At 38.0% G+C, this 24,301-nt stretch overlaps 2 protein-coding genes and 1 long non-coding RNA gene across 9 annotated transcripts in view; 2 read left to right on the top strand and 1 right to left on the bottom strand.

The window, feature by feature from the left end:
- The window catches only part of prdm1b (PR domain containing 1b, with ZNF domain), a 34,733-nt gene extending 28,085 nt beyond the window's left edge, over positions 1-6,648 (top strand). For 4 of the 5 annotated variants that reach the window (XM_058754219.1, XM_058754218.1, XM_058754220.1 and 1 more), the window contains 4 exons: positions 987-1,236; positions 3,354-4,240; positions 4,323-4,451; positions 4,851-6,648. In XM_058754219.1, the coding sequence (XP_058610202.1) occupies positions 987-1,236; positions 3,354-4,240; positions 4,323-4,451; positions 4,851-5,381 (1,797 nt within the window). In that variant the 3' untranslated portion in view covers positions 5,382-6,648. Of the gene's footprint in view, positions 1-310; positions 767-986; positions 1,237-3,353; positions 4,241-4,322; positions 4,452-4,850 lie in introns of those variants that run through there. The other variant, XM_058754222.1, reaches the window with a different exon arrangement.
- A 6,428-nt stretch (positions 6,649-13,076) lies between these two features.
- LOC131525243 (uncharacterized) lies at positions 13,077-17,955 on the bottom strand. Of its 3 annotated transcripts, none has more exons than XR_009267158.1 (6): positions 17,164-17,955; positions 15,099-17,049; positions 14,943-15,002; positions 14,780-14,847; positions 13,982-14,577; positions 13,077-13,763 (listed from the first exon to the last, which is right to left on the bottom strand). It is a non-coding gene; the product is annotated as an uncharacterized LOC131525243 (long non-coding RNA). The 3 variants fall into 3 exon arrangements; XR_009267159.1 differs by lacking the exon at positions 17,164-17,955 and having other exon boundaries at positions 13,147-13,763; positions 13,982-14,119; positions 14,333-14,577; positions 15,099-17,058; XR_009267157.1 differs by lacking the exon at positions 17,164-17,955 and having other exon boundaries at positions 13,320-13,763; positions 15,099-17,051.
- A 1,353-nt stretch (positions 17,956-19,308) lies between these two features.
- crybg2 (crystallin beta-gamma domain containing 2) overlaps positions 19,309-24,301 on the top strand; it is a 36,848-nt gene continuing 31,855 nt past the window's right edge. The window contains exon 1 of the mRNA XM_058753717.1: positions 19,309-19,897. Coding sequence (XP_058609700.1) covers positions 19,725-19,897 — 173 coding nt within the window. The 5' untranslated portion in view covers positions 19,309-19,724. The remainder of the gene's footprint in view (positions 19,898-24,301) is intronic.

Below are 24,301 nucleotides of genomic sequence, written 5' to 3' on the forward strand. Positions count from 1 at the left end.
GATTCCTGAGCAGAGACAAAGTGGCAGATGTGCACACACACACAATCACTTTCTTTTCAGTTCTTACAGTTCTGTTTTCATATCAGCACGCAAGTGAACTTCAGTCTCTTTATCTCCCTGCCAAGTGCACTAGAGATATCTATGTGTGTGTTTGTGTTTATATGTGTGGCAGCGCGCATGTAAGGGCATACATGTACACATGCACGAGTGTCTTTTAATGTGTGTGCACATGCACACATTCGTGTGTGTCACTGTGGGTTTTCCTCGTCTGAGCTGTCTTTTCCTTTCTCCATTTCCTGTAAATCCATACTGGCTTCCTGTTGCCATAAAGCAATGAAATGACGCAGCATGTCACGTGACCAAAGGCAGGTGGACGGATGTAAAAATGAAGGCTGTTCGTGTGGGTGAAAGTGTGTTTGTGTTTATGAGTCTTCAAGGGTGTAACTGGTAAAAGGAGTGTCAGAGATAGGGGAGCTAGCATGCCCTGGCACGTATCAGCAGTGAATTCCCCCACATACAAATGAGAATGAAAGTGGGAGGAGAAAGGGGTGGAGAAGTGCGTGTGACTAGCAGCATGTGTAGATCGTTTTGACGCCCAGCGTTTTATAAAGAGCTTGACATCACTGACACACAAAGTCAGTCACACATCTTCTGCGAGACAAGCCACACACACACACACACACACACACATACATTTTCACAGGTTAGAAGACACAGAGGAGTTTATATAAACAGCTGTTTGAAGAGCGTTCTGTTCATGGCAGAGGTGAAGAATCATTTGTAACAATTTTTCTTTTCTTTTTTTAATATTTACAGATTTTCAATGAAATGAATGTAAATACAAATTTTAACTGAATTTAATTTAAGTTAAACTTTAATTCAACTTTAAGTCAACTTTCATTTTTAAAGTTGTAATGTTTAATTGTTAATCTATTTTCTGCAGACTAGCAGGAAGCATTAACACGGTTTCCTTTCTCTCCATCCAGATCTACAGTGGTGGCCACCTACACCACTTCATTGATGGCTACGATGTCCACCACAGCAACTGGATGCGGTACGTCAACCCAGCACGATCGCTGGCCGAACAGAACCTGGTGGCCTGTCAAAACGGCCAGGAGATTTTCTTCTACACCATCCGGCCCGTGGAGCCCAAGCAGGAGCTGTTGGTGTGGTACAGCCCGGAGTTCTCCCAGAGACTGTGCGGCCAGCAAGAGCAACCAGACAGCCTAAAGCCAAGTGAGTCATGGGCTCCAGAATTATCCCACATTATTTGGCACTGGGGAGGGAAAAAACTGGATAATATGTTGGTTTTTATGTAGATAGTGTGATTTTTTTTTTCTTTTCTTTTTTCCCTTTGACTTCTTTTCCTATTCATTTTATATCTTTATTGCTTTCTCCCTGGCTTTCTTGAAACTATGGAATTATTAGTCACCTCGGCTACCTTTGTACCGTATTTTGCCCCTCCTGTGCACTCTCAACCAAGACTGAATCAGGTGACCTTTTTAATGCGTTTATTCTAAGAAATCAGTAAATGATGGACACCCTCGGTTCTTCTGTGTACATTAGTTGTGTTGATATACAGCATATAAAGGGAGGATGTTGATGTTGTTGTTTTTTTTGGGGGGGGGGGGGGTTGTGGCAGTGTCTTATATTGATTTGACAGTTATGATATTATGCCACCAACAGCAGCATTCATGACAGTTAAAGTGGTACCAGGCTTTTATTCGTTGATAAGTCTGTTCTAAAAAAAAACATTTTATGTAATATAAGTTTGATCTAATATATAATGTAACACTACACACACACACACACACACACACTTTGATTCTTTAAATGTCATTTGACACTTTAGAGATGGTAAGCAATGAAAGTGACTGTAAATGAAACTGTGTACAGTCTGTGAGCGTGTGTAGGTTTAGGACAAATTGATAGACCATCTGGATTTTCTGTCTAAGGAGATACTACCTATGTCAGATTGATTCAATCTTACACTGACACTGTGCTATTTCCTGTCTTATTCACTCCTCAGAATGTATGTCTGTGTTCATTTTATGTGTGCTGTTGTTAAGGACCATTACCTGAGTCATGTTGACACGTACACTCCTCTCACCGGTGATGCTTTCACTGAATAATTACAGTACACCTGATTATTAAACATCCCTCTTTAGAAAGTCAGGCACTGCGAAACACATTAGCCTTTTTAGAGCCACTTTTTTCATTTTGTATCATTTAGTCTGCTTTAACAAGTTCTACTTCCTGTGTGAGATTTAAAGAAATCTGTATTTTCAGTTTTAGAAAATGTGATATTACATCATTACAATTTTTTATGGACTTTGGCATAAATATTGATTATTTCTTAGAATATGTATGCTGATATTTAGTCTAACTTAAAACATAGTAAATGCCTGTTGTTTCTGTTCATCTGCATTCCTCCATCGTTTAGAATTTGGAAACGTATTAATTAATATTTGTAAGTTGCATTATGTTTTGTGCTGTTGTGCTCTTCAGAGTTTCAAATATCCATTTTCACTTTCCTCACGGTAGTTAGGAAATGCCTAGACAATGCCTGTAAATGTTGCACCAGATTGGTTTACATCAGGTTTGAGGAACCAAGCTTTGACCACAAGGGTTATAATGTGTTTGTGTAATCTTCCCACTGCTGTGTGACACAGTTGAGCCTTGTACCACTCTCCATGATTTAGCAGGTTTTGTCTGAGTCACCGCAAAGTTTACTGAAAGAAGCTAGGTGTTGTGGCTTTCTTTTCACAATCTCTAGAGTGAAAGGACAGTAATAATTTGACCTTATCTCGATTCCCTGTATAACAGTAAGTAACAGTTAGTGCTGAAGCGGTATCGTAGGATTTTTCCCATGGTTGAGGACATCTGCTGTTATGGTGAGTCAGAGTAGTTTCTGAGTAAGAAGTATCACCGTCACACGAGGCTCCTTTCTTCCGATACATACATATGCCCCTCCACCTCACAAACATACACACACCCACACTGCGAACACCCACACGGTTGTAATCTAGGTGCTGTGTGAAAGCAGTACTATCTCTTTGTCAAACAGAAACCAGTCAGATATCTTCTGCCTGTCAGCTTTAAACTGAAAGAGCTGCCATTTACCATAAGTGAGCATTTGAGGAGGAAGGTTATGAGTAGGTGTATGACATACAGGCATACAGACATGACCAATGTTGCTCTGCTCAGTCAATTTCAGCGATAGAAGATTTGTTGAACAAGTCTCAAACAAGACTTCACACACAAGTTTCATACTTGGGTTCTCACCTTTGCTGTCTGTCAGCGTTCACAGTTCACCTTGCACTGTGTGACCTTCACTCTCTCTCTTTCTCCAGAGTACATACCTGATATCGAGTATCAGAAGCAGCCCCTACCTCAGTACTCCTACTACCCTAAACAGCCCCCAAGCCCACACAAACTTCACAGTGAGGGACAGGAAGATGAGGTGGACGAAAAGATCGACGTAGAGGTTATTGAGAGGGACACGCCACCTGACACACCAGATGAACAGGTCGTGGATTTCAGCAAGAAGATCCACAAAGCTGCTTCGCCAGAGCCTGTCCATTCTTCACATCCCAACCAGAAAGAGATGAACATAAACATTCACCCATATCCCACCTTGTCCCCACCGCAAGACCTTCCGCTCCACTTACATGGCCTCTATGGTCATCGAGAAGGTCTGATCTCATACCCTTCGTTGCCCTCACCTAGACCCCTGCAAGCTCCATATCCCTTATTACCACCATACAGCCCTCATTATTCACGTCTGCTCTTGCCTTCATACTCCCCTCCCTTCCCTTCCATGTTGCCCTCGAAAGGGGGTCTCCGGTACAACGGATTCCTGGGTAGTGATGGCTTTCCCTACCCTTCCATACCCCAACCAGGTCTGTTACCAGTCACATTGCCCTATCCTACCCCACTTCATGGAGGTCTGAAGGAAAGAATCCCAAATACTCCACCCCGAGGAGCCCCTGCAACGCCCGAACTCTCCCCTCAGCCAAAGCAATGCCCTCAGCAAACGTTCCAGAAGCCTCTCTTTGAATGCGAAGAGGCCATTAACCTCAGCCTGGCTACACCCAAGAGCATGTCACCTTCATCCTCGTCCTCTCCACCGGCACCTGGGTACAAGTCTCTCCCGTACCCGCTCAAGAAGCAGAATGGCAAAATCAAGTATGAATGCAACGTCTGTCTCAAGACATTCGGACAACTGTCCAACCTCAAAGTGAGTAGACTGTACTTGAGTCTTGTTTTTGAAAGATATGGAATTATCTGAGTAAGACTAAGACTTTTAATTTTTTTTAAAGGTGCACTTGAGGGTCCACAGTGGAGAGAGGCCATTCCAGTGCAACTTGTGCAAAAAGAGTTTCACCCAACTCGCACACCTACAGAAACATCACTTGGTCCACACAGGAGAGAAACCACATGAGTGCCAGGTGAGTGTGTATGCTTTGAAAGAAACTCAAGATAAAGGGCATCAGATGACAGTTATACTCTGTTAACATGTGATGACGCACACACACACAACATTGCTTATCTCTGACAGAACCTTTACCTTGTCACTCCTGTTTCCTTTAAGAGAAACGCTTTGTTGTACTGTAACTAGAGAGGGTGTGACAGCGGCGTCAGCCTGTGCTACTCATTCATCTTGACCACTGAAAATAAATACAGTCCTTTAGTGAAAAAACACGTCTGGCTCGCTGTCTGCATACCAAAGCAACAACGAGGCAATTATGTAAGGCAGCAGAGACGCTGTCTTCCGTTCTTGTTGTCTGCTGCCTCTTGTTTGCTTTTGAATTACAGGATCTTTTAATGTTCTCTTTGAATGTCTACAGGTGTGCCACAAACGCTTCAGCAGCACCAGCAACCTGAAAACCCACCTACGCCTGCACTCCGGAGAGAAGCCGTATCAGTGTAAGCTGTGTGGCGTGAAGTTCACCCAGTACATTCACCTCAAACTCCACCGTCGGCTGCACAGCTCTCGTGACCGGCCCCACTCCTGCCAAGCCTGCACTAGGGGCTTCATCCATCGCTTCTCACTGAACCTCCATCATCGCTCCGGCTTCTGCCCCACCGCCCGTCCTGAAATCCCAGAGCTGAGGCGTGCAGCAGAGCTGGTAGAGCGCTTTGACGCCAGTCAGGAGGCCGAGGCTCTGCCTGAGAGTGCTGGAGAGGCTCAGGTGGACGCTGTCTTGGAAAAGTGGTTGGCTAGAAGTTTGGAGAGCGGCGAGGGGAAGGAGGACATTGGATTCCTCAAGGCTGTTGCTGCAGTACCTCATGGGGTAACCGCCATGGGTCATCACCAAGAGAGAGCCAGCGTGGTACACTTCAGCCACCGGCCCTCTATAAAGACTGAAGAGGAGTAGATGAGGGAGAATATAGCTTGTTCAGGTCTTCCAGAAACCCAAAATTTTGCTATCTGTGCACAGAGCATTCCCTAGTTGACACCAAAAATCCTCTCTTCCCCGGTAGTTTGAGAGATAAATCAGAGAGAGAAGATGCATAAACCAAGCCAATGAAAGCCACACCAAACAAATAGTGTTTCCAAAGACTTGAAGATTTTGTCAAGTGATTGCACTTCTACCGTCTGACCTGTTATAGAATGAAGATGTGATTATAATGTCCTCATACTTCATCTGGTTTTCAAAACGATGAAAGTCTATTTGTGTGAGTTTGTCTTAACTTATTGTTGAGTTTTTTTCTTATTTGAGCTCTGTATCAAATACTTTTATATGTGTACTTCTGTGTGAATGACTTAATGTTTTGTTTTTATAATTTTTTTGTCCTTTTTAAAAAAAAAAAAAAAAAAAAAAAAATTCTGGGATTCTCAGGAATAATGTGTTAATCCCACTATGGACACTATGTGACAATCCCAAAACGACTGGATTTTCCCGTCCATTCCATTCATTGTGTGTGCGAATGTGTACAGTATGAGTATGTGTGTATGATTTTACCTGGTGTTAAGAAATTCTGGATGTGATCCTTCATGAAAAGATATAAAAATGTACTGTCAGTATCTTTTCAAGGGATAATTCACTGTAGCTTCTAAGTATAATATAGCAGAAAACTATTTTTAGTTTTCTCTTCAACAAACCCTTTTGACATTGGAAAGAGAACATGCCTCACTTTTAATTTAATATTTTAAATAAGAGAAATATTCTTTGTTTTCTTAGTTTTATTGTTACTTGGTTGTGTCTACCAATGTTTACTGTTGTCTCTTTAATCCAAACAAGTATTGTTAGCACTATGAAAATGATCAAATCGATGTAGCTGGAACTGGTTTTGCCAATCATGAAGATTGCGATACTTTTTTATAGATTACAGAACTACAGACACAACAGTACCTCATACTAAAAAGTTAAATTGTTAGGTTCATATTTTATGCTGTTTTAATTTATTTGATGTCAGCACTGGAAAAAGCAGGAACTAGATCCAAGTGCAGGATATTTGATTGTTAGCTACAAGCAGGGTTTAGAAACAAGACTGTTCCATTACTTAGTGACTTTTTGTACAGTTCTTTTGTTATCCTAGTTTATTTTTGACTCAGTCCAAAAGATGTTGATACTTTATATGTGAGAACCTATTTTTGACAAACTTTTATAATGTAGCACATTAAACATTACTTGTCTAATACCACGCTCTTTCTGTCTTATGGTGTTAATGGCCTTACTATGTCAATTGAATCAAGTTTTCACACCCACACACTCATACAACACCCATCAGGCTTATTCGTTTGAAAGTCCCACACGAAAGTTGATCTCTGAGGTCGTATTTCTAGAAAGTAGAGGAACTGAAATTGTTGCTCATCAGCTAGGACTGATCAAAAATGCCCACCGTCACATGCAACGCTGTTTTTCATTTTGACATGAAAAAAAAAAATGAAACCACCTTCAACCTTTACCTACTCTTACTTTACAGTGGAATTTACAGTAAAAACATAGTTTTGGTTTCAAACTAACTCCTCTTAGCTATTATATAATAAAAGATGATAACAATAAATCTTGTTTTTATTACTGGAGAAACAGTTCAAGTTAAATGTGGACTTTCTGAAACATTTAAATGACTGTTTGCAACGCTCCAAACAAAACATGGCAAATTTTGTTGAACTAGCCTTAAAAATACAGTTGTGTTCAGAAGAGATATGTAAAAGTAACACAGTTCTTCTATTTGTGAAACTGGAGGTTAATATGAAGCAAAGCACTGATTTGAGTAACTTATCTGGCAGGGAATGGCTCAGTCACCATTCCCACGCAATGCTGACCTGTACTTTTACCAAACCGCTCTTCTAGTCTTTATAAGCAGGTAAAACTGTGGTATGATCAACATAAATGTCAGGAACGGAAGACAAAGCAGTTACGGTAAGTAATGCCTCACGGCTTCTCTGTCCTCTCTGAGTACAGCACTTATCTGTTTCCTTTTGTCACAGCCTCCCCTCTTCTCCCCTCAAGGGCGCACACATGAAGGGAGAGCCCCACGCCACACACACCTCAGACCAGAACAAACACACCTCAGCAGGGTATGTGTGAGAGAACGACAGACAACAAGTAACAGAAAGACTACATCTGTCATTGACAGCATGTCAAACCACCACTTTGAATACATCTTAGGAGAAGTTGCAAGAGGCCCTTTTATGGCAGAAAGGAGAAAGAAACAGAGAGAAGCATGTGAAAACACACCACAGAGAGAGAGAGAAAGAGTGGAACTTGACTTGCTGTAAATGACATGAGGAGTGTGTGTGTGTGTGTGTGTGTCACTGTGGGTGTGTGTGTGACATGTTCAGAGTACTTGCATTGCCTTCCTGCACAGACTTAAAACTTCATGCATTCAGTAATTGCTAGTAAGTCATTCTCTGAAACCCAGAAGCTTAGTTCCTGTCAACAGTGGCCAGCGCAGCACTGAGGCAAAAAGTAGTTTAAATGCATAAAACCTAGTGTTGTTATCTCAAAAACGTACATAACCATGATGGCATGCAACATTTATTTTAATTTTGTTCACAAAATAGTTGATAAGTGTACGGAGTACACTAAAAAAATAAATATTTCAGAGTAAACAGAGATTATTAAACAACATTTCACACTATTTTAGTCTTTCTACTTAAAATTTCACATTTAATTCAATGTATTACTTGCAATTTCTTTGTAATTGTTTGTTATTAAGTGGAAATGGTTTCAAATCAAGATTCCAGGTATATGAAACCTATAAATCAATCAGTTTTTTCCATGTGATTAGTGTTAGCTTTAATCCTACACCAAATAAAATATTTTGGTAGTTATTCGGTAATGGATAGCTTTCCTGTAGCTCAAATAGTAGAGCATGGCGCTAGCAATGCCAAGATCATGGGTTTGATTCCCAGGGAAAGCAAGAGCTGATAAAATGTAAAAACTGTAACTTGAATGCAATGTAAGTCGCTTTGGATAAAAGCGTCTGCTAAATGCATAAATGTAATGGAATGTGATGTGTGATGTGTGATCTAATTCTGCAGTATCCATTCAGGTAATACAGTGCTACTTGCATGTGGAAAGGTTTTAAAATGTAATTTTGCCACACCTGTATCAACGGGGCGAAACGTCATTTTAAAAAGTGCAGCAAAGATAACTGGTTTCACCTACAAGCCTTAAAGGAAATAGTTCAAATAAAAATTAACTGTGTTAAAATAATAAAAAAAAAATTGTTTCATGTTTCATAATCATTATGCTCTATTAATGTGATTTACTACCCTCTTACAAAAAGACTTGTGTGTAATTTGAATACTATTGAAATGACAACATTCCTGGGCTATTGGCCAGACTGGTTGCTTTCTATTTGACTTCTTTCTTGTCTTATCCATAAATCACTTTGAAGTGCTGTCATTATGTATCTCTGACTACAAGAGAATTGAAAGTACAACCGGCACCATCTTTTCCAGTGAACCTGAGAGGTCTGGAAAAGCAACATTCAATAGTTATCACACAGGACCAAGGCGACACATATCCTGTCTCTGTCAGATCTTACATGCTTGGGCGCCTTTTTAGAGCATTAAAGTGGAATTTTTAATTACATTACTCGGTAACATTTTACATGAGGTTCAATTTGTTAATGTAAATAGTAGTAAATGCATTGGATATTATGAACTATACAGTTAAAGTATTTATTAATATAGGTTAATGTTACTCTTTTTATGTGTTTTAAACATTTCAGGCCGCATAATTAACATGTTAAGAAAACTGAATGTTTTTGTAAAAAGATTCCAAGTCTCAGGCAGTATTTGATTTGTGTTCAATTCATATTTGCACATTTAATACATGGAAATATGGTATATCAAATATCTGATATAACCACATTTTACACATTTAAATGTCCTAAGCAAAAAAAAAAAAAAAAGGTTAGAAAAAAAGAAGAAGAAAAAAAAGAAACTGGCAGGTCACATTACTAATACATGTGTGGGTGAGTTTCCATAGGGCAGGAGAGACTTTTGCAATGAATAAACATGTAAACAATGTAATCTGTTATACTCAACAGCCAGTTTAATGCTTCCATGCATTTTCGCTTTTTCTTCTTCAGCTCTGACTCAAAAACCCAAGCATGATTAAAAGTCACATGTGAATTCCAAATATGCACACGGTTGCACAGCAAAAAGTTGATGGCACTTTAGATAATGTGCCTCACTTCTAACTAAATCAAATGTATGCCTGAGATACAACCAGAATTTCACTGTAAATATATCATATGGTCACGTGTTCCTTGTCATACATTTCAACAAAAATCTTCACTAGAAATGTTTCACACCCAATTTGCACCAAAAAGACTTCAGGCTTACTTCCAGATAACTCTGCATGGATTGACTGCTTAACCTGTTTTGTTTGCAGCAACATTAAAAAGGTGGAATGACTGACACGTAATCTGCGTAACTGACCTTTCTACCTTCTTTTTATTTTAGGTAGTACAAGGATTTGTTTCCTTCTGTGTAATCTCATCAGCTTTGTACAACTGGACGCACTCAAATGCACAAACAAGATCAAGAATTTTTATGCCGTGCGTACTGGTTTATTTCAGTTTGATGTCTCACCTCCAACTACAAACTTGTTTTTTGTTTTTGTTTTTTTCTGTTCCTAATCTTCCTCAGCATGCAAAACAACAAAGTACTTCAATAAGCGTGAGTGGGTACTTTCACAATCTCATTTTCCTTGCCACGATGTAAAAAAAAAAAAAAACATAAACAACTTGCATTTTATGCAACAATAAAGCACTTTTGCTCCATTTAAATTTGTGCCATTAACATTTTTTATATTATTTTATTTATCTAAATTTTTTTTATTTAAATGCACTTTAATAAAATTCTTTTTTTTACATTAACTATTGCAGGTGGTACCTGCTGATTGTTGCGTCTCATCACAACTATAGCATAAATCAACTGATCCTATATCTTGTCATAAAAAATACAGACTTTAAAATACTGTACTCCTAGACCAGGTATACACAAACAACAAAGATTCACATATACCCCTCCTACTTTTCCAGAGAAAGAGTTTTACCTTGTAACAAGACTTCCACATAACAAACAATTCTGTGTATCTGTATACCCTTTTAATACAGTTGCCTCCATCGTTGGAAGTTATGTTGGTAATGTCAGTGATCTGTAGTGTGCTTTATTAACTAGACCATGAAATAATATTCATACCTGCATGACATTTATTGTTTGATCTTTATGTTTTTTAAAGGTCTGGACACGCCCTGTTATGTAAAATGGGCAACATCGTTCTGTTTTTCACATACCATTCAGTCATTGACTTGTTCAAATGTTCACACTCTTTCTGCCAATCAAGTTCTCATGACTAAGTGGTGCAACGGTCAAGTCATGTTTCTCAATCTGCCGTGTCATTTGCTATTTAGAATTGTTTATTTAATGGACCTTGGAGAAAACGTTTAGCAAACTAGGAAGAAGACCTGTTCTTTTCTCATATGAAAAGACAAACAAGTAACTGATTATAACTGACTGACAGCCACTTCCAACCTCTGTTTTAGGAGTGTCATGCACCTGTTTTTGAATGCTACTCGTGTATCATTTTTATTTATGTTTAATTGAGTTTAACAGCCAGTGATCACAATGCACTTTGTTGTACGGAAAAGAGCAGGGCATTTTCCATCACATCTCAAAGTCATGAGAGTTTCAAGTGACAGAAGCATGAGCAAATGATGATGGAGTGAACTATCTATGGAAAACACGACTCATATTTAAACACATTAAGTTTATTTCTACTTTCAGCATTTTAGACAGTTTTTTTTTTCCATATCAAGTGTTGTAGGGGAAAAGTGTCTGTCTAAAATAATACATTCAGACTCAAAGCAGTGCCTCTTGTGCCAAATCGAAGTTAATTTAGCAGCAACTTCCTTTAATCTTTAATCTTAGTAAGGAAGTTGAACTCAGTCAACTTTGATTTGGCATGAGAGGCGCTGCTTTGATTTCTCCTCAGTTTTAATGTATATAATGCTTCTAATCAGAGCAATAAATTTGGACTTACATTCATCGGTTTTTATCATTTAATCACTTAAATATTTTTTCAACATGCGTTCCTGTTTAAACATTCTTCTTTCATGGTTCAGATGGATGGGTCTTATCCTGCAAACAAGCTCTGTCAATACTATAGAATTTATTTCAGTTACACCTGAAACCAGAGACTGAATTCAGTCAATATCTGCTGAAAAAGTACTACCTCAACCCTGTTTTGAAAACATATGAGTAACCTAGGTGTGTGTTAGGATCATTGTTTTTGACTGCTGGTTGTATAATCACTTTCACATTTTATGCATTGTTGCGTACATGTTATATAATTAGGCTATACAGTAGTTGTTGCTCTTTGATATATGAATAATATTCAATTTTCAATTCAAGTTTATTTGTACACTGTAAAAAGTGCTAATTAATAAAAAATAATTTAATTTAAATAATTTTTTAGAAAAGTTAAGTGAACTTGACAATTCACTTAACCTTTTTTTTTTAAATTATTATTTACTTATTTTAATTTTAAGGCAACTGGTTTCCTCAATTTTTTAAGTTAAGTCAACTTAGCACTTTTTACAGTGTATAGTGCTTTTTACGATACAAATCGTTGCAAAGCAGCTTTACAGGAAATTTTAAAACGTTTATACAATATATTTATATATTGTAGTAGGGGTGTGCGATATTTAAAAAAAATGATATCTTGATATTTTTTGGATAAACGATAATTAGACACTATTTTGCCGAGTATGTTATTGAGCTGATATCTGACTACCGTGGACAGCTGCAGTTTTTGATATTCTTCATATTCTGTGTGGTCAGTTCACATCAGTGATAGAAATAAATCTTTTCAAATACGTTTAAATTGATTTTTACCGTTTGTGCGCAATTTTACCTTTAATGAAGCAATTTTTTTCTAAAAGTGTGCATCTTTTGAGTCAAATTGTTACATTTAATTAGTCAATTGGAATAATAAGACATTTAGGCTGTTATCAAACAAATGAAACCAGTATCAACAAAATGAATCTTTGCAGAAACTGCATCTGAAGTGGCATTTAGATGTATTCACACACTGTTTAGGACTTGGAGTGCTTTAACCTGCAGTTACAAATGCATAATGTTTTGATATTTTAAACATAAAACATTAAATACTGATATTTTAAATTATTTTTAAATGAACAGATACTTTAAATGTGAAATTAAAATCGCCAGTAGGTGGCAGCAAGTAACTGTTAACAAGTGAGTCATTGCGACTGAACCGAATCATTTAACGGTGGATTCATTCAGGAACTAAACATCGTCATGTTGCTTAGAGATGCAAAAAAACAATGCTGTAGCTGTTTGGAATAATTTTTTGTTTGCGAAATGGAGCTAAAACAGGCAATATGGTGTCTAAATCGTAAGTCTCTTAATATTAACTGTTGTATAAAATCAATATCACAATCATGCTTATTTTTGAACAAAAAAACAGCACTCTTCGTGTAATTTTAACTATATGAAATGATATATATATATATATATATATATATATATATATATATACACACACATTTTCTGCCCCATATCTTGAATTTTGTGATCATTCATAATGCATTTTAATAGACTGAATCATGCAGTGAAAGAATGCGCACGCGCTCTAGGCTAGACTTCACTTAATGAATGCGTGCACTCTGTAGGGGTGTGTTGTTTGGTTTTTGCAAAATACTCGATAATGTCAAATTGCACATCGCTAAAACAACAATTACGATATTATCGCAGACGATATATGGCACACCCCTATATTTTAGTAACTTAATATATTTAACTTATCGCAAAATTTGGTAATTATGCACAGCAAAAATATGTTGGGAGATTTGTCACCATTTACAATTATTAATTTTTAATTGAAACATTGTAAATCTTTTTCCCTGAGAAAAATGTTTTCACATTCAATGTTTTCAATGCATGTAAAGAACATGTTCTTACAACAATTAAAACATCATAATGTCAAAGCAAATCAGTGCAAAGGCACAAAATACATATTCTTATTTGGTCCATATGTACACTTAATGTCACGAGGTTTATAATGCTTACATTTATCAGCTTAAACAACAGCATCCCATTCATTAGCATCCAGGCAGAATGCATGTTAATGCTAACTGAACAAAGTCTCTGCTAATGGTGTTTGGACCTCCTTGTAAAGAGTAGTTTTCAGCAAGACGAGATGTGTTTCTCTGCAGTTTTCAGCCAAGCAAGATACCCAACTCCCACTTGCAGCATCACAAAAGTGCTCCTGTAAAATAAGAGAAAAAACAAAAAACACATCCATTTATCAGGTGAAATGTCAGGGACAAGCATCACTTACAATATAAGAATAGTTAACCCAAAACTGAAAATTCTGTCATCATTTATTTATACTCATGTGCTTCCACACCTGTAGGACCTTCTGTCTAATAATCCAAAAAATTAAGCATGACAATCAATAATCTTAAATATGCAATTGTGGCTTACCAATGTTTCTGGTATGTGTCCTAACCGGGTGTGTCTCACTCGTCCTTAAAAGTGAAGCTGCAGGCTCTTTGATCGCCCCCTGGTGGCTGGCTGCAGTACAGGTCATAAACCCCGCCCTCTCCATGTAAACGAATGGGACTTCAGTCAAAATAAAAAAAATTAATTACACTTCCAATACAATTTTCCGAAAATATGGTTTTAGTAATTTAAGGTAGTTGTTATCACGCTGATATATGTTCAATTGTTCGTTTTTGTGATAAGTTTGATTTTAGCCAGTAATTTGATGCTATAAAAACGGGGCGTGTCGTTATGGTTGATTGGGTCTGCGGGAGTTTGATTCCACGGCTCCACCTCACGACTCTACTGCGCAGACTCGGGCTCCAAATGACGTCATTTACTCAAGATGGCAGCGGCCATACTGAGATGTATTCGCTTCACTTTTCTATAATGGAAGGAAGCGGAGACGCGTCGTCCATCTTTTTTACAGTCGATGGTCCTAACAAAGCTCTTCTCATCCCACTTAATGTATTGGTGTCTCCATACTCTTCAAGCACATCATCTCCTTTCGATTTTTCTGTTAAGCCAGCATGAACCATCTGTAACAATATTAAAGGAACAGTTAACTTAAAATTGTAATTCCAAACCTATAGGATTCACATTTGCTGAACACAAAACACGTTCATGCTTTAAAAAAAAAAAGATAATAAAGTGTCTAAAGTAGTTTATGCGACTCATGTGCCATATTTCAAGACTTGTGAGGGCACAAAATCACTTTGAATGACGAACAATTTAACTCACTCAGTGTTTTCCTTGAGAAGACCAACTTCCCCGTCTGCTCCGCATTGCCAGTGAAAGAAAATGTCTCTCTGAGAAAGGTTTAGAGCGCACAACACATAAATATCGCTATTAATCAATATGTGATGTAATAAAACACAAAATGTAAATGAGGTAAAACACTTACTTCTTATGTTTCCCCTGTTAAAAGTGGCTTCCGCGTCAGTGCATAGCCATTCAAATGCATCTGTGAGAAACGTTTAGGCGCGCACAGCATCAAAATATCGTCATAAAGTAATGTTATTTTATAAAACACAAAATGTAAATGAGGTTAAACACTTACGTTCGGTGTTTTCCATGATAAAACCAATTTCCTGAGGAAAAGTTTAGGAGTGCACATCACACAAATATCGCTATAAATCAATATGATGTTGTGAAATACATATAAATGAGATAAAACACTTAACTTTCGGCGTGTCCCTTTTAAAAAGAAACGTCCTCGTCTGGTCCGCCTCGCGAGTGGAAGAAATGTCTTTAAAAAAAAGTTTAGGCGCACACACCTCATAAATATCGCTATAAAACGATATGATATTACAAAACACATATTGTGATTAAGATTAAACACTTAATTTAGCTGTTTTCCGTCCTCATATGCTCCGCATCGCGAGTCTAAGAAAATGGCGTCTGTGAAAAATATTCCAGATGGGTCAAGCGCGCACACGAGCAAATGTCCCGGATGTGACTAATAACACTCAACAGAGTGTTATACGAGTTTCTCTGCGTATTTACACCGGCCAGAGGGTGCTGTTTACACTAGCTAGTGTTAATCCCCTAAAGTTGAACACCACAACTTTAACACTTTACTCTAAAAGTCCTTAACACTACGGGGTTGGTACCTAAGAGGGGTTGGCATCATCTCTTCTCAGGTGATTGGTCGTCTCAGAAAAATATCAATGAATTATTAGGCCTATTTTTTTCGGAAACAATCTCTTAAGAAATTCAATTGGCAGCGTATAGGTTGTTGAGTGAACTTCAGTTCAAAGATTCAACTAGTTGCCTATGCTTTCACGTTTTTGGTAAATTAGCACAAACTGCATGTCAAAGGATGTTATCACTATGTAGGAAGGTTTTGGTTGTGTTTACAATATAACACTTAGGCCTACATTGCACAGTATCGCTTCAGTGGTTCTTTAAATGTTGTAGGCCTATGTGAACAGTATGCAGCATGTGTGTTTCAATATGCATTGAGCTAAATACATGACCTGATTACGCTGCATTACATTTTAACCTTATTTTCTGTATAAATGTCTTGCTATCTGATTTAATATTATCTGTCACTATCCAATATGTTTGATTAAATAAACATAAATAAATATAAATAAAAATGTAGATTTTTAAATAAAGTGGTTACCTCTTAGTGTGCATGTGCATGCTAAAAAATATTGTTCAATGGTGTGGCGCCATCTGCTGACCAATAAATATCATTACTTCTTGTGGAACAGGAAGCACAAGTAGCAGTATAGGTGCAGTCATATTGCTTGAATAATTAGGCCTATTTCTGTTATATTTTCAAATATGGCTACAACATACTTGTTTTTAAAAGTGTTGCTTAGAAAGTCCACATTTGAGTCATAGACTCAAATAACTATAGTAGACGAAGAAACAAATGTTTTGATAGTTGTTCAAAAGATTAAAACAAAAGAAAGTTTTTACAAAAATTACTGTAACAAATAGTAGTACTGAGGGACAGTAGTTGAATAGTTAAGGTCACATTTCTAATAGCCCTACCACTAATGTATCCCAAAGTTCTGTAAAAGGAAAGTAACAACAACAAAATAACTGAAAATACTAAGTGAACTGAAAATAATAAGGTGAATTTAGGTAATGTGGGCCAGTTTTTGTAAAACTTATAATTTAGCTGCCTAGATGGGTTTTTCTTTACTGTTGTTAACTTTAAGGTACAGCTATAATATTTCAGTTTGAACAGTTTATATAATGTGTTATTTGCAAGGTAAACTTTTTGAGATCATGCACTCCAGACAAATTTGTTTTCAGGTAAAGTGGGCCAGCTGAAAATGATCAAAAATGATCCTGTATCTTAATTAAAAACATATGTTCTCTAAACACTTTAAATGTACTTTAATGTGTCCAATTTTAAATATTATATTCTGCATCTACATTTCGCTCTGCTCATCCTTTTTTAACTCCATAGACTGAACTTCTTGCCTCACCTTCCTTTCTATTCTTTCTTTCCTTTCTTCCATCTCTGACTTCATTTTCCTAATTGCCGTTTTCTAAATAAATACATAAATAAATAAAAGTAGATTATTCATGTTAGCTATAAAATAATGAATGCCAATTTAAATAACAAATTCGAGCATAATTACTGAAGGATAAAGGTCACCCACGTGATTTCCACTGGCCCACTTTAACACATTCAGCCAAAGTGGGCCAGCAATATTCTTCTTTGCATTGTATTCCCTGTTTGTCAAACAAAACAGGAACTGTCACAATAAAAAATGTACACATATGATGAGCAACCTTATACATCACAAATAAAAATCTTATGTCAAAGGGTTTCCTATCTGTCCCCATGGAGCAGTCCTCCTTTGATGCCATATTGAAGGGCTAGTCAGCTGGCAGCCCCAGTCATCTTTATCCGGCCCGAGGGAGAAGTATGCGCAGGTGGCATATATGCCTTGAATTGTTGTCCACAAGGTGGCAACACTGGCCCGGGCCATCCGAAAAAGAAAAGAAAGAGACGCAACCACAACAATTTACGGAGACCGCAATATCAATAGAGGGCAGCGTTGACAAGCGTTTATGAGGGACATTTGAGATATCCACAACTCTAGTTTAACCGAGTATAAAGACAGTGTTATCGGTCATAACGTCTGGCGAGAAATAGCGCAAAATTATTATCAAATGAAGTATAGTTTGAAATGCTGCGCGCGCGCTGTACATATACGCTGAGACGCTTCAGACAGACTGCCAGTAGCGCTTCAACTGACAAAAACACACACAATTATGTCAGAATTCACGGTTTTGGCGAGTTACCTCGTAAACGTAGTCTTAACTGAGTTACAAAGTCTTAAATGACTGTAAAGAGTTTGGAGAAAATCGGACGTGTGTCCGGTTTTAAAGAAACAGCGCTGCTTTTAAAGTGAAACCTGCAGAAGTCTGTCATTGATGGAAATCAAAGAACAAAAGAAAAAGAGAAGTCACTCGACTGCTCTAGTCGCTGATTAACTTTTGTAGCTTGAATAAAAATTAACCAACATAGTTTATGCATATACAATTAGGCTATGTGAAGATTGTTTTAAAAACACTTAAATTAAAAGTTGTTATACATTTCAGAGCCTATTAAATATTAAAAATAATGGCTTTCAATTATACTGTAATGTTGAATGGCTATAATTAATACGGAAAATAGAGGGAAAATGCATTTAATAGAGACACCAGTAGCAGTATTGTTATCGACTCTTCATTAGGCTACTTAGTAAAAAGATGCCATTAAACACGTATTTAAAATATACTTTCTTTATGTTGTTTCTACATTAATTTGGAGTTTCAGTGTGAAATTATGACAATATAAATATGATTAATCATGATTAATTACAGAAAAATGTGTGATTAATAATTTTTTTTTAATTGATAGACAGCACTGTTAACCTTTTTATAGATCTTGGTGTTGGTAATATTGGTTTATTTTAGTGCTGAATATGCATTTCAATTTAATTTCTAATTTTATAGCCCCCCCAGAAAGGGATTGGGACAGCCCCCACCCCCTTGGCCCCCTTCAAATTTTCAGTTAGATAATCCGGCCCTCAAATGAAGCTAGTTGACTAGCCCTGCCATATTGCATCGACCAAAACTATTTTAGCATTTAGAGAAATAGTGTTCCTTTGATTAAAGACCATTGTTATGCTCTGAAGGTGTAAACCCATTGAGCACAGTAATCAAGCTTAAACCTGAATTCACCCTATAAACTAACAACACTAGAATAAAACCAGTAGCCTATTTAGTAGGCTATCTCCTCCTAAATCAGACGTTAGGGTGATAAAATAGTAGCCTAACTAAATATTTATACAGTGAACAGACATTTAATAGAGATTGGTTATCTGAGCATCACTGAACCAAACCAAACCTTCTTTTAGCCTATAGCCTACCTATTCTGTTTTTTTGTTTGTTTGTTTTGTTTTTTTAGGCCTATTGGCAGACGCCAAACTTGCTATTTCGAATAGGCACTGGCAACACTAACCTGATACTTGATATCCAGTAGGCTATGTGTGATTTTTACTCATAATATGCTTGTGTTCTGTACTGAATAAGTTGCTCTTCATGGCAAAGAATGACAGAATTAATTTCTCATCATCAGCATAAAGAAAAAAAGAAGGAAAAACTTGATCAGTTGACAGTGGAAGAGAATAGGTTTGTTTCAATGGGGAAAAAAGTCTCTTAGTTAATTTACACACTAATTTTAATAAATGACTGTAGACCTAGCTAATTGTGGCCGCCGTTAACGACTTGCTTTTAAGGAACTATTTATGATTGATTCATTAGGCCTAGTCACACATAACACACAACCTGAACAAATGGTCACAGATCGAATTAGTGAACTAATCTGATTCAAAAGATTCGATTCACTTGGATGACTCAATAACCCTAACGCGTGAAATGAAGTAGAGTCGGCTGCGTTTCATAACCTTATAGAGAACTGCCTATATTGACAACATTTATTTAAATCATGGGCGCGCGCAGCAGCTGAGTCAGAGCGCGCCTACGATACAAAAACACTCGGTAGGTGTCTCACTAGCTTTGACACAGCTAGAGCATCTGTTCACGAGAGAGCAAGGTTTGGCTGTGTACTAGAGGGCAGGTACTTCTACGTGCGTCGACTCAGCGCATCGTAATAAACTTTTACTAAAATCATCCGCGTGCTTCTGAAGTGATCCTCTGAAGTTTTGCCATGGCGAAAAAGAGTATTTCCACTAAGAAATCTTTGAGGAATTTGTTTTCTAAAAGTGAAGCAAATCTCAAAGAGTCTGTGGATAAAGAAGACAGCGGCAAAGGAATTCTCAAATCATTTAAATGGAAGTCAAAGAAATCGGAGAGTTCAGGAGGAAGTCTGAAGGCTGCGAGGTAAAAACCATTTCATTATTTTTGCAGTTAGGCCTACTAGGCTACTGAATGATGCATGATTATTTTTTGGCCATATCTCTGTCAGACAGTCTAAACCCAATATCTGTCATCTGTTTAGGTTTAAAAAATACAGAATGTACAATCCACAAGCCTATTAAAATGAACTATTCCAGCTGAGGGTTAGTCCACGGCTGTAATATCTCCAGATGTAGATGTAAAGGGACCCAAACGCTTTGCGTTCAAATAAAATAAATTAATAAAATTAAAAATAATGAGAGCAATGTACATGTTTGTGACTGTGATTTTACTTTTTTATTTGGAACCTAATTTAGGCTATCTCAGTGTTCTCAATGATTTATTCTGTACACTGAAAAAAAAATTAAGCTAAGTGGTCGCAAAAAATTTATTTTAGCTACGTTTAATTAAAAAAAAAAAATGTTGGAAGTTAGTCAACTAAATTTGTTTATTTAAATGTAGCTAAAATAAATTGATTGCAACCACTTACCTAAAAAAAATTTAGTAAATTCAATGAATCATTTTTTTCAGCCTATAGGTAGACTAAAAAAAAACAGCTATATTCTGTACAAAGTAGCCCATGTGTAACGGGGCTGACGAGACGTGAAACTTGCGGATCCATGTGCAAGCTTTTATTAAAAGGCATGGTCATAAATACAGGCAGAGTCGAGCAATGGCAAACAGGTCTATCATAGGCTAGGCAAAGAGTAATCCAAAACGGGCCTGGGTCGGTCAACAGCAAACAGTATCCAAAGGGGCTTGACGAGAGAGGTTATCTGAAAACGAAGCAATAACACAATCCAAAACAGGCAGGGGAAAACACAATCCAAAACAGGCAGCGCAAGACTAGGAAAACTATCAGGGGCTCTGTAGAGTAGCTGGCTAGGGGAGCGATAAACACATACAATACTCGGAATGAACGGAAGTGCAGGGACAGGATTCGTGACACCATGTAGCTTTCAGAGAATAGTCAAATGATAAAGCTAAAGAAATTGTATTATATTCTTTTCTATTCTGTTCTGCTGCAATTTGTATATTTATTTTTTATTATTATAAATTATTTATAATTATATTATTAGTAGTAGTATAGCCTATTTTGTATTTAGGGCCTAAATTAGTATTCTGTTAACCTTTTTGCACCTTTAATTAGGCCTATTATATAATATATTAGGCTATTTTAATGTTACTATTTCATATTATTATTATTATTATTATTCATTTGTGCTGGGAAGTTTTACTGCATGTATTACTCCACTCAGAAAGGGATGGCAGTGCAGCCATTAGTAGAATGCGGTTTTGTCTGAAAAAGTAGCTTTTGTTTTGAAAGGTGAGATCGTAAATGTTTTCGGTAACACTTTATTTCGATAGTCCACTTTATACATTCTACTAACAGTAAGTAACTTTGCAACTACATGTCAACTGGCGGTCATTAGAGTATTAGTAGACTGTCGGCTTAATATCTTCTAACACTTTATTTTAATGGGTCCACAACATACAAAATACTGAGTATGAGAAACCTTACAAGTATACACTACCTACACTACTGAGAGTTAGTAGACATGAAGTTGCTAATTAATGAGAATTAGTTGACATGTAGTTACAAAGTTACTTATAGTTAGTAGAATGTCTAAAGTGGACTATCGAAACAAAGTGTAACCATGTTTTCTCTCGCAACTGGATAAATAGTGGTGTAGTTTGGCCTGCAGCAATGGTGGACTGGGGCTAAAAAATGGCCCTGGACTTTCTGGCACAGAGCGCCCACCACACCACACCATAAACCCACCAGCTCATTATGCACAGAGCAATTTTTAACACTACTTATAAAAATATAACACAATACAGAAATAAAATGCTATCTTTTTATAAATTTTTTTTTTTTTAAGATAAGACAGCTGTTACGGGTGCTATGCTAATAACACGCACGACTCTTTACGCAGTAAAGAGTTCCAACTGAGGAGGGAGGGCGGGGGCTCTGGAGGAGGGAGTGGAGCAGGAGAGAGGACAAACCAATCCCGGAGCAAAGTAATAGTCCATGGGGGAGTGGAAGGTGGGAGGAGCCAAGGGGAAACCAGGAGCAGGAAGAGCCAGGTGTTGAGCCAGAGACCAACCAGGACGAGACCCCAGGGCGGAGTCGAAGGCGGGAGGAGCCAGGGTGGAAATGATGCCTTGACATTCGTGGACACCCTGGGGACGACCGACAGAGGTGCAGCTCTCGCTGATGGAGACCCAGATGGAGCCGAAGACCGATGAGTCCACGCTCAGCCGATGGTCCTGGAGGCCGAGGAGGAGCTGGAAATCCAGAGGTCAGAGGCTGAGCCGGTGGGACCGAGGACGCCGGTGGAGCCGAGGGAGGGAGGAGCCAAGGTGGAGCCAAAGTGTCGACGGACCGAGGTGGAGCAGGGGGCACAGAGGCTAGAGGCGGAGATAGGGGATCCTCTGTGTAGGATGGAGCAGATGGCCTGAAGACTATCTGTATATCCAGCTGGCCAGTAGGAGGTGCAGAGAGGCTGAAGGACAGCAGTGATGACGGGGCTGAAGGACTGGTTGACTGAGGAGGCGGGAGAGGGAGGTTGGGAGGGAACACAGGGGAACATGAGCTGGACGGAACCAGCGGAGACGCAGGAGATTCAGGGCTGGACGGAACCAGCGGAGACGCTGGAGAGACAGGAGTATCTAGCAAGACAGGGGGTTTAGGGTTCACCTCTCCGAAAAAGTCAATCAGATCCATAGAGAAAATGTCCTTCAGTTCCTCATAATATCCACCAGAGGCCCGTCCATACTCGCTCATAGCGGTGGGAGTGTGGGCGGGGCAATCCGCCATATCCCCGAACTCCACTAATACTCCTTCGGTGCTCAGCGGTGTAGCCGGCTCACACACTTGGTCAGACCTTTGCGAAGAACTAGGCTCCAGGGCGATGGTAACTTCTAACCTTGTCCTCGGTCCAAGTTCCTCCATCGCGGCGTGCCGAGCTCCTCGGTCTGCGGCGTGTTCGTGCGACACCTCTGTCGCATCATTCGCTGGTGGTCGGCTGGTCTCTGGCAGTGGTGGAGCGGGGCCGGTGGCGAAATCATCCTCCACAGGGCCGATGGCGAATGCCGAGTTGTTGTGTACCAGCACCCACTCCACGAAGGCGGCGAAATCCTCTTTAGGACCGTCTGCTGGAACACGTGCCTTAGACCGCTCGCTCAGGCTAGTGAAATAAAAAACACAGAGCGAGCGGTCTGGATAGTGGGTAAGGCACGCGAGCTGAATAAAGTCCAGGGTGTGATCTTCCAGCGGGCGATCTCCCTGCTCCAGGCAGAGAAGTTTTACGGGGGGAAGGTCCATGGAAAAAATTAAACAAAACAAAAAAAGAGAAAAATGCCGTTCTAACAGTGTAGGCCAGTTCTTCTGTTACAGATGCTATGCTAATAACGCGCACGACGTAGGAGTATTCCAAATAATAGTCTTTTTAATTATCATCCACAGAAGAAACAGAGTAAATTCCAGAAGCACGATGTAGCACCACACATAATACAAACGTAGAACTGGCAAATGAACTGAGGAGAACTCAGGACTTAAGAACACAGGTACTAATTTGATAATTAATGAAACAGCAGGTGATAACGATGAACTTAAGACAGGCAAAAACTAGGTCAGAACAGAAAGTCAAAACACAGACTTGTGACAACAGCAAAGATATTTATACTTATTACAAATTATTTATAGTTCAAATAAATGCTGTTCTTTAACATTGTATTCATCAAATAATCCTGAAAAAGATAAAGTATCACAGTTTCCACAAAAATATTAAACAAAAACAGTTTTCAGTATTGATAATAATAAGAACCATTAGTAATAATTGATCATAAATAATACCTGATAATAATTAAGCAGCAAAACAGCATATTAGAATAATTTCTGAAGAGCCATGTGACACTGAAGACTGATGCAATGATGCTGAAAATTCCTCTTTAATCACAGAAATAAACGACATTTTAAAATATCTTTAACGGAAAACCACTATTTTAAGTATAATATTTCATATTATTTTTACTGTATTTTTGATCATATATTTTCAGCATTCTTTCAATAAATAAATAAATAAATATAAAGTCTTAATTATTTCAAACATTTGACCGCCAATTTGTAGGCCTATATAAAATAATTCATGTGAAATAGCAAATTATATTTTTTATTATAGCCTAATATATGTCACTTTCCTAATCACGGCACTTGAAAGTGAAAGTCTTCAGATTAACAATATTCTAGAGTAGCTACGTTTGAGAATGATATTTTAGGTTTACGTGTTTTTTTGTTTGTTTGTTTTTTGTAGCCTGTGTTTGTTTTTTGAAACATTTTCTTAGACACGTGAAATTACAGAAGAAAGCCTGGATTTACAAACATTC

Source organism: Onychostoma macrolepis, chromosome 19 (genome assembly GCF_012432095.1).
Source record: "Onychostoma macrolepis isolate SWU-2019 chromosome 19, ASM1243209v1, whole genome shotgun sequence".
NCBI classification, from domain to species: Eukaryota; Metazoa; Chordata; class Actinopteri; order Cypriniformes; family Cyprinidae; genus Onychostoma; species Onychostoma macrolepis.